Source organism: Oncorhynchus gorbuscha, linkage group LG07 (assembly GCF_021184085.1).
Source record: "Oncorhynchus gorbuscha isolate QuinsamMale2020 ecotype Even-year linkage group LG07, OgorEven_v1.0, whole genome shotgun sequence".
Classification (NCBI taxonomy): domain Eukaryota; kingdom Metazoa; phylum Chordata; class Actinopteri; order Salmoniformes; family Salmonidae; genus Oncorhynchus; species Oncorhynchus gorbuscha.
The window spans coordinates 63,369,652-63,383,453 of NC_060179.1; the positions used below are offsets into that span (position 1 = coordinate 63,369,652).

At 43.3% G+C, this 13,802-nt stretch overlaps 2 protein-coding genes across 4 annotated transcripts in view; one reads left to right on the forward strand and one right to left on the reverse strand.

The window, feature by feature from the left end:
* Nucleotides 1–4,383: 4,383 nt before the first annotated feature.
* LOC124040211 (monocarboxylate transporter 7-like) overlaps nt 4,384–13,802 on the reverse strand; it is an 11,005-nt gene continuing 1,586 nt past the window's right edge. Inside the window, exons 1-6 of one of the 2 annotated variants that reach the window (XM_046357165.1) lie at nt 8,647–9,815; nt 7,638–7,892; nt 7,111–7,254; nt 6,879–7,007; nt 5,638–6,648; nt 4,384–5,442 (exon numbers count right to left, since the gene is read on the reverse strand). In XM_046357165.1, coding sequence (XP_046213121.1) covers nt 5,147–5,442; nt 5,638–6,648; nt 6,879–7,007; nt 7,111–7,254; nt 7,638–7,875 — 1,818 coding nt within the window. In that variant the 5' untranslated portion in view covers nt 7,876–7,892; nt 8,647–9,815 and the 3' untranslated portion in view covers nt 4,384–5,146. Of the gene's footprint in view, nt 5,443–5,637; nt 6,649–6,878; nt 7,008–7,110; nt 7,255–7,637; nt 7,893–8,646; nt 9,816–13,802 lie in introns of those variants that run through there. The other variant, XM_046357162.1, reaches the window with a different exon arrangement.
* The window catches only part of LOC124040212 (arylsulfatase G-like), an 18,324-nt gene continuing 12,793 nt past the window's right edge, over nt 8,272–13,802 (forward strand). The window contains exon 1 of one of the 2 annotated variants that reach the window (XM_046357167.1): nt 8,272–8,336. The gene's annotated coding sequence lies outside the window, so the exon portion shown is untranslated. The other variant, XM_046357166.1, reaches the window with a different exon arrangement.

Consider the following 13,802-nt stretch of genomic DNA (forward strand, 5'->3'; position numbering starts at 1 on the left):
GGCTCCTAGAGGAGAGTCTCCATCCGGGGGATGGGTCCTGGTTCCGGCTCATCACTGTGTACTCCGACTCGGATTGGATCCCCTCGCACACAGAGGAGCCGCTGGACTTCTAGTTTCTATAGCATGCCCATAAAGGGTCACAGTACCATCTACACATAGACCATCGGTAGGTGGGTCCACAATCTCTCTCTGTCTTTGTCCTCTCTCAAGCCCTATGGCCTAATATTGTACAGGGATACAGTATCCCTGCAGTGGCAAGATCCTCTGAAAATAACAGTGAATCAAGATGCCATAAGCTGGCGCACCATGTACAACAAACTAATTAGTGTGTGATTGAGCTGACCACTACTGTTGAGCCACACACAGCAGCTACTGTAAGTGGCCGGATAGGGCATACACTGCCAGTGGATCTCCTAGTTTTACTTTCATTCTGAGCCAGGCACATACACCACAGAAACAGCATTCAGGGCTACAGTACAAACACCAGAGTGTTCCATTGAACCCATTTTACAGAGCTATGTGGGAGAGGATATGCAAGATTAAACATTGAGTGGTACCATTCAGCTGATTTCACCCATCTATGGGTTATTTCACAGGTTCCTATGGGGAGGGAGAGACAGGCCAGTACGTGGAGTGGCTGAGGGACTACTGCCAGGCCTTCTTTGGGCTGATGGTTAAGCTATTGCCTCCGGTGACCACTGCCGCCATGGTCTGTGCATTCAGGGTCAACTGCAGTTCACGCAACCTACAGATCCACACAGGTGAGAGAAACCACCTCATGGCATACCCAGGGGCATGGGCCAGGGTTCCCCTTTGGGGATGTTTCCAGGTGCTATGGCCCCCAAAGGGTCACTTTGAGTACAAAATATACTGAAATAAATTAACCTTTGTCTTATCCTCACATGGCCTCTCCTATCATTGCTATGTGGAAGACACTCACCTACTCTACTCCTTCCCCCCTTCATACACCCAGGTGGCAACACACATCTCTGTGTGCCTGGCAGACATCTCAGCTTGGATGTCAGCCCACAACCTTAAGCTCAACCTCAACAAAATGGAGCTGCTCTTCCTCCCGGGAAAGGCCTGCCCACTCCAAGACCTTTCCACCACGGTTCATAACTCCACATAGCGATGGGGAAACAAAGCTTCCTGAAGCATTGAGGTTTTCCAGCCAAGTGTGTCGAAAAGGTTCATTACTCAAGGCTTTAATCAATCAACACAGTGTACACTAGTGGAACCTGCTGGTCAAAAGAATTTAGAGTAGCCAAATTATTATAGATGACTTACCACCACGTAGCGTGTGCGCATCATAGACTTTTTGTCTTCTACCAAACCAATACCAATCCAATGGTTGTTAGACTAAACAAAGCTCCGGATGTCATTGATCACGTGTTTCCGATAAAGTGATACAGGCATCGGAACACCACTTCTAAGTACACTGCTTTGCGTGCCTTGGAGCTCCGGCATAAGAGTTAACATCGCTAAATCCATGGTGTCCCCCTTCCAGAGTGCAAAGAAACTTGGCATGACCCTGGACAACATCCTTTCGTTCTCAGCAAACATCAAAGCAGTGAGTCGCTCTTGCTGGTTAATGCGCTACAACAGGTGTATTCAACTCTTACCTTAGGTCCTGCTCGTTTTCTTTTCTACCTGATACTAAATTGCACCCACCTGGTGTCCCAGGTAAAAATAAGTCCCTGATTAGGTGGGAACATCAAAACCCTGCAGCTTATCCAGAATGCCACAGCCTGCCTGGTGTTCAACCTTCTTAAGTTCTCTCATGTCACTCCACTTCTTCGAGGTGGCGCAATTACAGATCCTGGAGCATTGGCAGGTTTTTCACTTTGTCAGCTTTTGGATTTGAAATGGTGACCATTTGGTTACTGGCCCAATGCTCTAACCGCTAGGCTACTTGCTGCTTCCACTTTTGTGTTTATTCCTACCTTTTCCTCCAGACGGTCACCCATGAGATAGGGCAAATCTTTGGGGTGAAGCAATGCCAGTGACTGCAGTGTGTCATGCAGGGCTCCAACCACCTGGAGGAGTCAGACACCCAGCCCATGGACCCCTGCCCGCTCTGCCTCCGTAAGGTAAGCACATAATTTGCAGAAACTTTGATACACTACTATATTCTGTAGCCTGGTTGCAAGTCTATTTCCCAAGGTACAGTATAATGGGCTGACTTGTCTCTCTCAGGCCTTGCTGCGATGGATAGAGGAGGAGGGAGCAGCTAGCCATGGACACCTCACTGTCTCCCAGTCTGACTCTGAGCCACATTGTCCCAAACCCACAATGGCCTTCCAGACAGTGGCAGATTTACCTCTAGATTCTAGAACTGTCACACTGCGGAAATAGATATGACTGATGAATGTACACAAGGATGAGATGAAGATCCTAGAATGTACATTTCTATTCAAAGTACTTTACTGACTTTACACACACCTCAAACCAACTAGAAATTGTAGAAATTCATTTACAAATATTGAAAGCATTTAATGAGACAACTAAATATGTGCAACATGAAAATGCTGTCCCATTTACATTGTCATTTATTGACCGTCGCTAACTATACCCAGAGATGGGCTATCCAAAGTTAAACAAATTTCACTATGGTCACATACCAACCGGCTGAAGCTAATTGGCTAAATCATTTAGCTAACTTTTTCCACCTGTGAACACACACAAGAGGCATCCACGTCAAATCATGTCCCAGGTTTTAATTCAGTCATGGCTGCTATCATTTCTTAATTAGCCAAATCTAAAACGAGGCCAACTCTAGAAGAGCAGTCACCCTTTAAAGTTTGTTCACTCAACAAACTCGAAGTGAGTTGAATTTAAAAAAAACTTTTGATTAAAATGTCAAATTCATGTTTGCCTTTGGAAGGCAGCACTGTATGCCCACACTCCCAATCTTGTTGCAGCTGGTTGCCTTACAGTTGTACATTGATTCAACAAATTCTCCTTGAAGTGAGCTGAATTTGAACAAGCTTGTTGATGAGTAAAATTATATAAATTTATGTTTGCTCAACCACTCAACCATGCCCATCATTATCACATTTCCCAGCATGCTCTAGTGCAGGTTGAATTTCAGAATTGTTTGTTTCAATACCTGTTTTGCATTTTTGTTGATTAATCTTATGACACACAAACATAACATTTCTAAACTAATTCAATCTGTTATTGGTTGGACTTTTTGACCCATCACTGAGGTGGCTGTTCCAGTTTATGATTTAGGTTGTCTCACTAAGCAATCTTACTTATGCTGGCAGTCATTCTGAACGCAGGTTGCAGGTGATTAAAAGTTCCAGTTGTTGGCTATCCTTTGCAAGTCAGCATAATGTGAATTGCAGATGTAGCCTGTAAACCAGGAGTTTCAAACCACTGCTTTAGTGTGTAATTAGGCCCTCAAAGAAAGGTGTTGTGATTCATGTATTCTCATATTTCCTAGTGTAAAATTAAACTATGCGAATAGGGTTGAATTTCCTGAACAAAAATATCAACTCAACATGGAACGATTTCAAATGTTTTATTGAGTTACAGTTCATATAAGGAAATCAGTCAATTTAAATAAATGAATTAGGCCCTATTCTATGGATTTCACATGACTGGGAATACCGATATGCATCTGTTGGTCACAGATACCTTTAAAAAAATGGGGTGCTTGGATCAGAAAACCAGTCATTATCTGGTGTGACCACCATTTGTCTCATGCAGCGTGACAGATCTCCTTCGCATATAATTGATCAGGCTATTGTGGCGTAGGGAATGTTGTCCCACTCCTCTTCAATGGCTGTGCAAAGATATATTTGATATTGTCTAGAACTGGAACACGCTGTCGTACACGTCAATCCAGAGCATCTCAAACCTGTTCAATGGGTGACATGTCTGGTGAGTATGCAGGCCATGGAACAACTGGGACATTTTCAGCTTCCAGGAATTGTACACAGATCCTTGCGACATGGGGCTGTGCATTATCATGCTGAAACATGAGGTGATGACGGCAGATGAATGGCACGACAATGGGCCTCAGGATCCCGTCACGGTATCTCTGTGCATTCAAATTGCCATCAATAAAATGCAATTGTGTTTGTTTTCTGTACCTTGTGCCTGCCCATACCATAACCCCACCACAACCATGGGGCACTCTGTTTACAACGTTGACATCAGAAAACTGCTCGCCCACACAACGCCATAAACATGGTCTGCGGTTGTGAGGCCGGTTGGACGTACTGCCAAATTCTCTAAAACAATGTTGGAGGTGGCTTATGGTGGAGAAATAACATGACATTCTCTGGCAACCGCTCTGGTGGACATTCCTGCAGGCAGCATGCCAATTGCACGCTCCCTCAACTTGAGACATCTGTGGCGTTGTGTGACAAAACGGCACATTTTAGAGTGGCCATTTATTGTCCCCAGGGTGCACCTGTGTAATGATCATGATGTTTAATCAGCTTCTTGTTATGCCACACCTGTCAGGTGGATGGATTATCTTGGTAAAGGAGAAATTTTCACTAATAGGAATGTAAACATTTGTGCACAACATTTTAGAGAAATAAGCTTTTTGTGCGTATGGACAATTTAGGAGTTCTTTTATTTCAGCTCATGAAACATGGGCTTTACACTTTACATGTTGCGTTTATATTTTTGTTCAGCGTATGTTCACTCAACCTAAAATTAAAAGTTGAGTGAGCATACAATTCAACTTGAGAATGGATGTTTGTTCAGCATTACTCCCAAATGAGATACAATTGTAAGTTGAATCAACTTTAATCTAATAACTGGCCTCTACATATTGTTTGTATATCCTCTCTAACAGTACCATGAGCTAAAACACAGTGTTTTGATATTCAGGGAAGCAATAATAACATTGTTGTCTCAGTTTACAACAAGGTTTGTAGTGCTAATTTCACCCCTTACATCCAGGATGTTTAGTATGCCCTTTCCTTTGTTCAGTGTGAGTGACTGGAGATATGAAACCTCTCCAGACTCCCGAAACCAGATCTGAAATCACACGATAGAGATTCCTTATCCGTCCATGGCATTCTTTATTCACATATTTGTCTGATTTGTCTCAATCAGCACTAGCTTAGCCAAGACTTCAGTTCAGACTCTTATGGGGTTTCCTTCTGAGCTGTGTGATGTCTTTTCAAGTAGAGATTGTCATCAGTTGGCCTTTTTCAGTAATGATTTCCTGTTTCTGGTCCAAATCAAGGTCAACTTCTAGGAAGTCCTGAAGACTATCTCTGTCCTGGGCCTCCTTCCCCTCTCGCTGAGGTACAGGGTTCCCTGGTTCTGGGCAATTTTGAGGCCCCCTCTTGCTGCAGCAGGGCAAGCCTCTCTTGGCTGGTCGTACCAGTCCCAGGAACACAGCTCCCAAACCCATACCCACTGCACAGGAGTAGAAAGCTGAGCCGTAGTCCTGAGTCAGGTCCACCAGAACACCTGAGAGAATAACAATTTTAAAAGTTAAACGAATTCATAAAAATGATGCACAAATTAATCAAGTTATTTCATTTGATGATAATGAAAATAAAACCAATGGTAAATCTATCATTAGTGAGAGAGAGAGAGAGAGAAAAAGAGACATGCCATGACTGAGAGCTGTGAATAAATATGAGACCAGAATGCATCTCTTACCTCCTAGAGGTGGTCCGGCCAGCCCAGCGAAGCTCTGTATAAACACATAGACTCCCGCGGCCGACGCCATCCTCTCTATGCCCACCACATCTTTCTCTGCTAGCATGGGTATATGCGTTGATGACACAGTGCCCATGAAAAAACCATAGAACCCACAACATATCGCCAGGCCCCAGAACTCCCACACCAGGGTAAAGGCCACCAGCACGAGGCACAGCAGGATTACACATCCTAGCAGCACCAAGGGCTTCCTGCCTCTAAACAGTTTCCTGCCTAGCACCCAACCAATGGAGAGGCGACCAAAGATCTCTGCAACCGCAATGGCGGAGAGCATGTAGGTTGCACGGTCACGCTCCACGCCACGGCTCACGCTCAGCTCAATGATGTAGAGCTGAGGGGCAAAGAAACCCAATGTGGCGAAGAGGCCAAAGAGAGCATAGCAAATGAAGCTGCCTTCTCTCAGCACGGAGAAGTCAAGGAGTTTGGGCTTTTGGGCGGATACTGTCCATGTCTGCTCTTCGTCCTTCTCCATCTCCTTCTTGCTTCCTAAGCACAGCTGTGAAGAAGCCTCCTTCTCTCTTCTCTCTTTTCCCTCCTTTTCTCCCTTCTCCTCTATCCCATTCAGAGGACTTTCCATCCCTGCCTTGCTACCATCATCCAGGACCTGGTGATGGAGGGACTGGACCCCAGAGTCCTCAGACTCAGAGCTCAGGGAGTAACAATGAGTCAGCTTGTTCTCCTGAGAGTAGGAACTCTGCGGTGTGTAATAGCTATCCTTAGCATATGAAATGTCCTTAGTGTACAGTCTCTCCTTAGTGTAGGACTCCTCCTGTGTGTTCAGAGCCTTCAGCTCTTGGTCAGCCAGTCCACCTGTCTCTGTCTCAGTGGCTGGTCCAGGTCTGATGAAGATTGGTCTTAGCAAAACTCCACAGATGATGATGATGCCCTGCAGAGCTCCGATCACCACCAGAGTGTAACGCCAGCCGATACAGTCCCTCAGAGCAGAGAATGCTGAGGAGCAGATGGGGGAGAACAAAGAGGAGAGTGTTTGAAATACAAGACTATAGTGGTCAGGGTTTGCAATCCAACCTCAAATTAAATGCGGGTTAATTTTAAAAGAAAAAGCAATTGAGAAAAGTGAGATTAAGGTAATGGGAAGGTTGGTAAACTGAAACATTGTATTTTTTAAAGAGAAACTTTGCTAGTAAGCATAGGCTTTTAGTCCCACTGTGACCTCTTACCTGGGGCGAGGGCGAACACAGAGAAGGACTCTCCCGTGGAGGCGACAGCTGTGACCAGGGAACGTCGCTGGGAGAAGTACTGAGACAGTAGGGTGACGGTGGGCAGGAAGGTCAGACAGTACCCCAGGCCTGTGGAGGGGAGAGGACAAACATGCACACCCACTGGTGACAACACTGGTGCCGCTGTGACAGTTATGATGGTCAATATCCTGTGTGTATTTGTTTGTCTTACCTGCAACGAGTCCAATGGTGATGTACATCTCGTTGATGGAGTTGGTGAAGCCACTGGCGATGGTTCCTATGGAGATGAGGAGTCCACCAATCATAACAACTGGCCGGAACCCAAATCGGTTGGTCATTATAGAAGCAAGAGGAGCTGTGAGGAGAGAGGGGATAGGTTTCTCTTGTTAGCACTAAGATATGACACACTATAGAGCATCTGACCTTTTTCAGTTAATATCGCCCTAATAAAATATTATGAGATCAAGCAGTCTGGCACAGTAACACAAGCCTTCACACTCAGCAGCTCTTCAGAACCAGAATTTCTTAAACTATGGGTCTGGACCCATAGTGGGCCCTGGGCATGTGAGAGGTGGGTCACAAGTTATGAGAATACATCTATAATCAGGCACTATGTCTTCTTAATTTGGAGAACCATTTGGCTCACGAGAGGACAGTCAATTTCTCATTTGGGTCTTGATCTGAAAAAGCTTAAGAACCCCTGCCTTAGACCCTCTCATCCCCCATCACCAGTCTCACCAGTGAAACTCATAGTGAAGACGCAGATGGAGATGATCCAAGAGACTCGGCTGTTGCTCTCCCCAAACTCCCCCATCAGGTCCTGGAGGAAGATACCCAAGCTCTTGATGACTCCGTAGGTGAACACTTCCACCAGGAAGAAGGAGACCGCCACCACCCATCCCCAGCCACCATCTGGAGGCGCCGTGTAGACGTTAGGCCCCATGTAGCGCTTCACTCTGGACCCCCACACTGTCATAGTTGGAGCAGAAGATGCTGTAGGGAAGGGGGCAATAGAGAACTTTTAGAAAAGGTAACAAGTAAACAACGCTTGTGATTGGGAAGAAAATAAATACATAGTTAATAATGTCAATGTTATTGGTATGGTATAAGGTTAATATATTAACATTGTGTGTGTGTGTGTGTGTGTGTGTGTGTGTGTGTGTGTGTGTGTGTGTGTGTGTGTGTGTGTGTGTGTGTGTGTGTGTGTGTGTGTGTGTGTGTGTGTGTGTGTGTGTGTGTGTGTGAGGCTAGGATTAGCTGATTTATGAAGAGCACATTTTTTTTTTGCAGTTTACATGTGACTTTCTGAGTCAGTCCCTCCCAACTGTAACGAATCCTCTGGTAAATGTGGGTATGTGTGAACGCGCATTGTTGGCGTGAACGTGCACGTTCTTCGAGTCTGCAGTAACTCTGCAAGCAAGACGTCACTATAAAGCGGTAATACAATCACTGTTACCTGTGGATTACATGGCAAAATTTCAATAAAACGTATCCTTTATCAATTTCATATGTTAGGTACATAGTTGCAGCTTGCAAACTATATTCGTTTTAGGTAATGTTATGATGAAAGTTGTTGCTGCTTACATCCGGAACAATGTAGCTTTTCAAGGCACGTTGCTTGCTATATCAACGCAACTGTTACTTTGTATCAAGGATCCTAATCGGTCCTGCAGCCTAATTAGCACATCTTCAATTACGCAACAATAACCACAATTTACACACACATAAACCTGTTTCACTCACTTACCTTTTTATTGTCGTTCCACATATCCAGTTTGCCTTTTCTCAACGAATGAATGAGCAATGCCATCCCTTGATGTCATTGGTGAATAGCCTATGGCATTGGTAACTCCATTCCAACGGTCATTACCTATGCTGCACTTGTCTTCTCTGACTTGTCTGTCTTATAAACAAAAGTGTGTGTATAGATCTGTGGGTCGACCCACACCAATGTTTAATGTGCCAACATGTTATCTCATTCAGCCAGAGGTGGCCAAAGGAAAGACAAACAGCAGATAAAGATAGGCCCTCTATAGACTTGACTTAGCCTAAAGTACAACACCAATACTACTTTACTTGTCTTATCCCATGTCATCATGTTCTCTTACATTCTAGGGCCTTCTAGATATTTTGTATCTAACCGATTTGGCTATAAGCTGTAAGCTATAAGCTGCCCAAGTATTTTAATCAGTAATTAATGTTAGACCACAATTAAAATTATTATAACTAGGCTGCTACAGAGGTGATTATTGGGCCTCTTGAAAAACCTGTATTTACAGTAGGAATATGGGGGTGGGTCATGCTTTTTCAATTTCAGTCAAGGGGAGGGGTTAGTATTATTTAAATCTAGTCCAGGGGAAAGAAGGGTCATGTCATTAATTACATTTCAATATTTCGGAGTGTTTTATAATGAGTTGATTATTAGGCTACATATAGATGTGTGCCGGATGCCGCCCCTCATCTCTGATTCTCTACTGGGCGCTCAATATCATATTATTTTTAGATTTAAAAAAAATTCCACCTTTATTTAACCAGGTAGGCCAGTTGAGAACAAGTTCTCATTTACAACTGCGAACTGGCTATTTAGTGTGGTCTCAATCAAATGATCTATAGGCTATAGGCTAGGAAGTGCATGCTCGAAGATGCACAGAACAAAGTTTAATTATTAAGATAGCTGCTGGGATGGTGTAAATAAAACAAGGCTGCATTACACACATCAATGGATATTCAAACCCTGCTTAACCAATACCTGCACTGTGTAATACTACGTGGCAGTTTACGAGGAGGTTTCTTGTAAAATCATTTTTGATTAGGTCTAGTCCAAAAAATGTGCACGGACTAGACTATAGCCCAGGGATAATCAACTAGATTCAACTGCGGACCGATTTTTTTTTTCTTGAGAGGATGGTCGGGGCCAGAACATAATTATAAATCATTTGTAGACTGCAAATTGACTGCAAGAAGCCAACACATATATACAGTTGAAGTTGGAAGTTTACATACACTTAGGTTGGAGTCATTAAAACTCGTTTTTCAACCACTCCACAAATTTCTTGTAAACAAACTATAGTTTTGGCAAGTCAGTTAGGACATCTACTTTGTGCATGACACAAGTCATTTTTCCAACAATTGTTTACAGACAGATTATTTCACTTATAAATCACTGTATCACAATTCCAGTGGGTCAGAACTTTACAATCACTAAGTTGACCGTGCCTTTAAACAGCTTGGAAAATTCCAGAAAATTATGTCGTGGCTTTAGAAGCTTCTGGTAGGCTAATTGACATAATTTGAGGCAATTGGAGGTGTACCTGTGGATGTATTTCAAGGCCTACCTTCAAATTCAGTGCCTCTTTGCTTGACATCATGGGGAAATCAGCAAAGACCTCAGAAAAAAATGGTAGACCTCCACAAGTCTGGTTCATCCTTGGGAGCAATTTCCAAAGCCTGAAAGTAGCACGTTCATCTGTACAAACAATAGTACGCAAGTATAAACACCATGGGATCACGCAGCCATCATACCGCTCAGGAAGGATATGCGTTCTGTATCCTAGAGATGAACATAATTCAATCCCAGAACAACAGGAAAGGACCATGTGAAGATGCTGGAGGAAACAGGTGCAAAAGTATCTATATCCGCAGTAAAACGAGTCCTATATCGGGAGGGTAGAAAGGCCGCTCAGCAAGGAAGAAGCCACTGCTCCAAAACCGCTATAAAAAATCCAGACTACGGTTTGCAACTGCACATGGGGACAAAGATCATACTTTTTGGAGAAATGTCCTCTGGTCTGATGAAACAAAAATAGAACTGTTTGGCCATAATGACCATGTTTAATGACCACGTTATGTTTGGAGGAAAAAGGGGGAGGCTTGCAAGCCGAAGAACACCATCCCAACCGTAAAGCACGGGGGTGGCAGCATCATGTTGTGGGGGAGCTTTGCTGCAGGAGTGACTGGTGCACTTCCCAAAATAGATGAGGAAGGAAAATTATGTGGATATATTGAAGCAACATCTAAAAGTATATCATTCAGGAAGTTTAAACTTGGTCGCAAATGGGTCTTCCAAATGGACAATGACCCCAAGCATACTTCCAAAGTTGTGGCAAAATGGCTTAAGGACAGCAAAGTCAAGGTATTAGAGTGGCCATCACAAAGCCCTGACCTCAATCCTATAGAAAATGTGTGGGCAGAACTGAAAAAGCATGTGCGAACAAGGAGGCCTACAAACCTGACTCAGTTACACCAACTCTGTCAGGAGGAATGGGCCAAAATTCACCCAACTTATTGTGGAAAGCTTGTGGAAGGCTACCTGATACATTTGACCCAAGATAAACAATTTAGAGGCAATGCTACCAAATGCTAATTGAGTGTATGTAAACTTCTGACCCAGTGGGAATGTGATGAAAGAAATGACTGTTATTCTGACATTTTCACATTCTTAAAATAAAGTGGTGTTCCTAACTTACCTAAGACAGGGAATTTTTACTATGATTAAATGTCAGGAATTGTGAAAAACTGCGTTTTTAAATACATTGGAAATGTACAATTGTACACTGTCCGAATTGGACATGCTTTAATATACTGCAGAAATGCCCAATTGAATGGCTCGTTGAACTCAGGATGGCCGAGCAGTGATAGACGTTCCTGAGTTTCAAGTCTTTACGTTAAGAACTGACTGATATATAGAGGGTTGAATACAGTGTTTTTCACTAACTACAGGTTGTGAAATCAAAATCAATTTTAGGGTGAATTTAACCACTCGCGGTTGCTCCAGGAAGCTTTGAATCAACACAGGTAATCCTCATAGTGGCCTGGTGGATTGTCATTGAAGACAGTTTGATTTGGCAATCGTAAACAACAGGTTGAATTTAGGGAAGGAGGCAATGTATTCCTATGGGGAGAGATGTCATTGCAAACTGTCAGAAGAAAACACCCTGTTTTCACTGTTAAGGGTTCATACTACATGGTCAATGTTAGGCTTGCGCAGATCGGGAGGACCTTAGGAACTTTCCTGTCGTTGAATTGTGTTTCTAGCCTCAACGGTTCTGCCGCTGTCACCCAAAAGGACCTCAAATTTAGGTCAGGCTTCATTTTGGGCCTACTTTTTGCACGGTCACTGCAGTCAGACCGAGTGAGCTACGTTCAAGTGGGGCATCTCTTTGAACTCTGCATGGCCTAGAGACTATGGTGATGCCATTTGTTTTCCTTTTTGTGATGATTTAAGCCTCCCCATTTGATGGTATGGTAAAGTTCACATTTCCTCTTTAGGATATGAAGGGGACTATTCAATTCAATCTTTTTATGTTTATCTATAGAGGTACAGGTGACCCTGAACACGTGGCAAAAGTAATTTTGAAAGTCGCCTGCATTGAAGAAAAGTTAGAGCATAACCTGTAAACACATGTTGTCCTTAGGGAGCATCTCGAATGTGTCAGACTACATGAACCAGCGAGCGCAGCTAGAATAACTCTGTGGCTTATCCATCCCAACCTCCCCCCGAAGAGCCCATCAAAAATGGCGTGTCTCTGTATGTCCAGAAGGCCGCAATATGTCCAAAGCATGTTGAAATCACTACTAGTCAGGCTTCATTCCGGGCCTACTTTCTGCAACGTCGCTGCGGTCAGGCTGAGCGAGCTACGGGCAAGTGGCGCATCTCCTTGAACTCGGCACGGCCTAGAGACTACGGTGATGCATTTTGCCAACACTTTTAGTGTTGATTTCAGTCTGTCCATTGGGTGAAGTCAGCCATCAAGTCAGCATCCATCAGTCAATAAAATATCATTCTAACACCAAACTGATACATACTGACACCAAACCCACTTTGTCCAACTCGTTTAGAAGCCAACTATCACATATTTCAGAGCCGACTCAAAATTCACAGTGCCTTCTGTTAAAACCATTTTAAAAAAAAATGTAACACGTAGTTACGTTCTAGCTGCGGGCCAGTTCTGACAGAGCATAAATGCAATGGAAATTTGAAAAAAAGGGGCCGATCCTTAAGAGGTTATTAATGAGGGATTTAACATCACCAAATGGACAGGCTGAAATCAACACCAATGAGCAGTGTGAACATGCTCTTCTGCAAGTTGACAGTGTCCATTGCCAATGTAAATCCATAAGGACTTCCCATTACGAAATGGACATGCTGAATCAACATCAATGAGAAATTCTTACTTCCTATGACTTCCTATGATCAAACATGTCAACTAAACCTTCTAGGTTGATTCAGGGCTTAACATAGTGATATATATCATTTGGTCAGTATATATGCCATTTGGACATTTCTTATGCCATTTGGACATGGTACACTGACTTTTTGGTTCGGAAGCCGACTTCCTATGATCATATATTGCAAATGGACAAAACATAGGCCTTATGGACAAACTCAATAAAATAAGACAAATTTGTGGTCGTACGGTTACTACATATGTATAATTGAACATAAAATATGTATAATTGGCAAATAAAGCTCTTTTTATGAGGTTTTAACATTCTGAAAAAAATTGAGATTTCACCCTTGGGACCTGACTTTGTAACCATTTCCCATATCAAAATCTATGGTGGAGTGCGCTCACCCCCTATGGGAATTTTGGTTTATCACACTTGGCATTTGCAATGTTCCCTGTTGCAGTATGGTTTTGATGAACTGCCGTCCATTTGAGTGGTATTTGTGAGTGTGGATATGGTTCTCCCAATGCCAATAAGTTACCATTCATTTTTTTCCATTTCATGGGGGTCTTACTAACAATGAGTGTTTTGTGTTGGAGCCTATTCCTTCCTATTTTAAGAAATAATAGGTAGGCCTTCATGTTTAGGCTATAGGCTGCTATATCCATAGATTTGTTGGTCAATTCCTCCACCCACCATAAAACTAAGACTCAAATTGAGTAGGTATGATGAGAG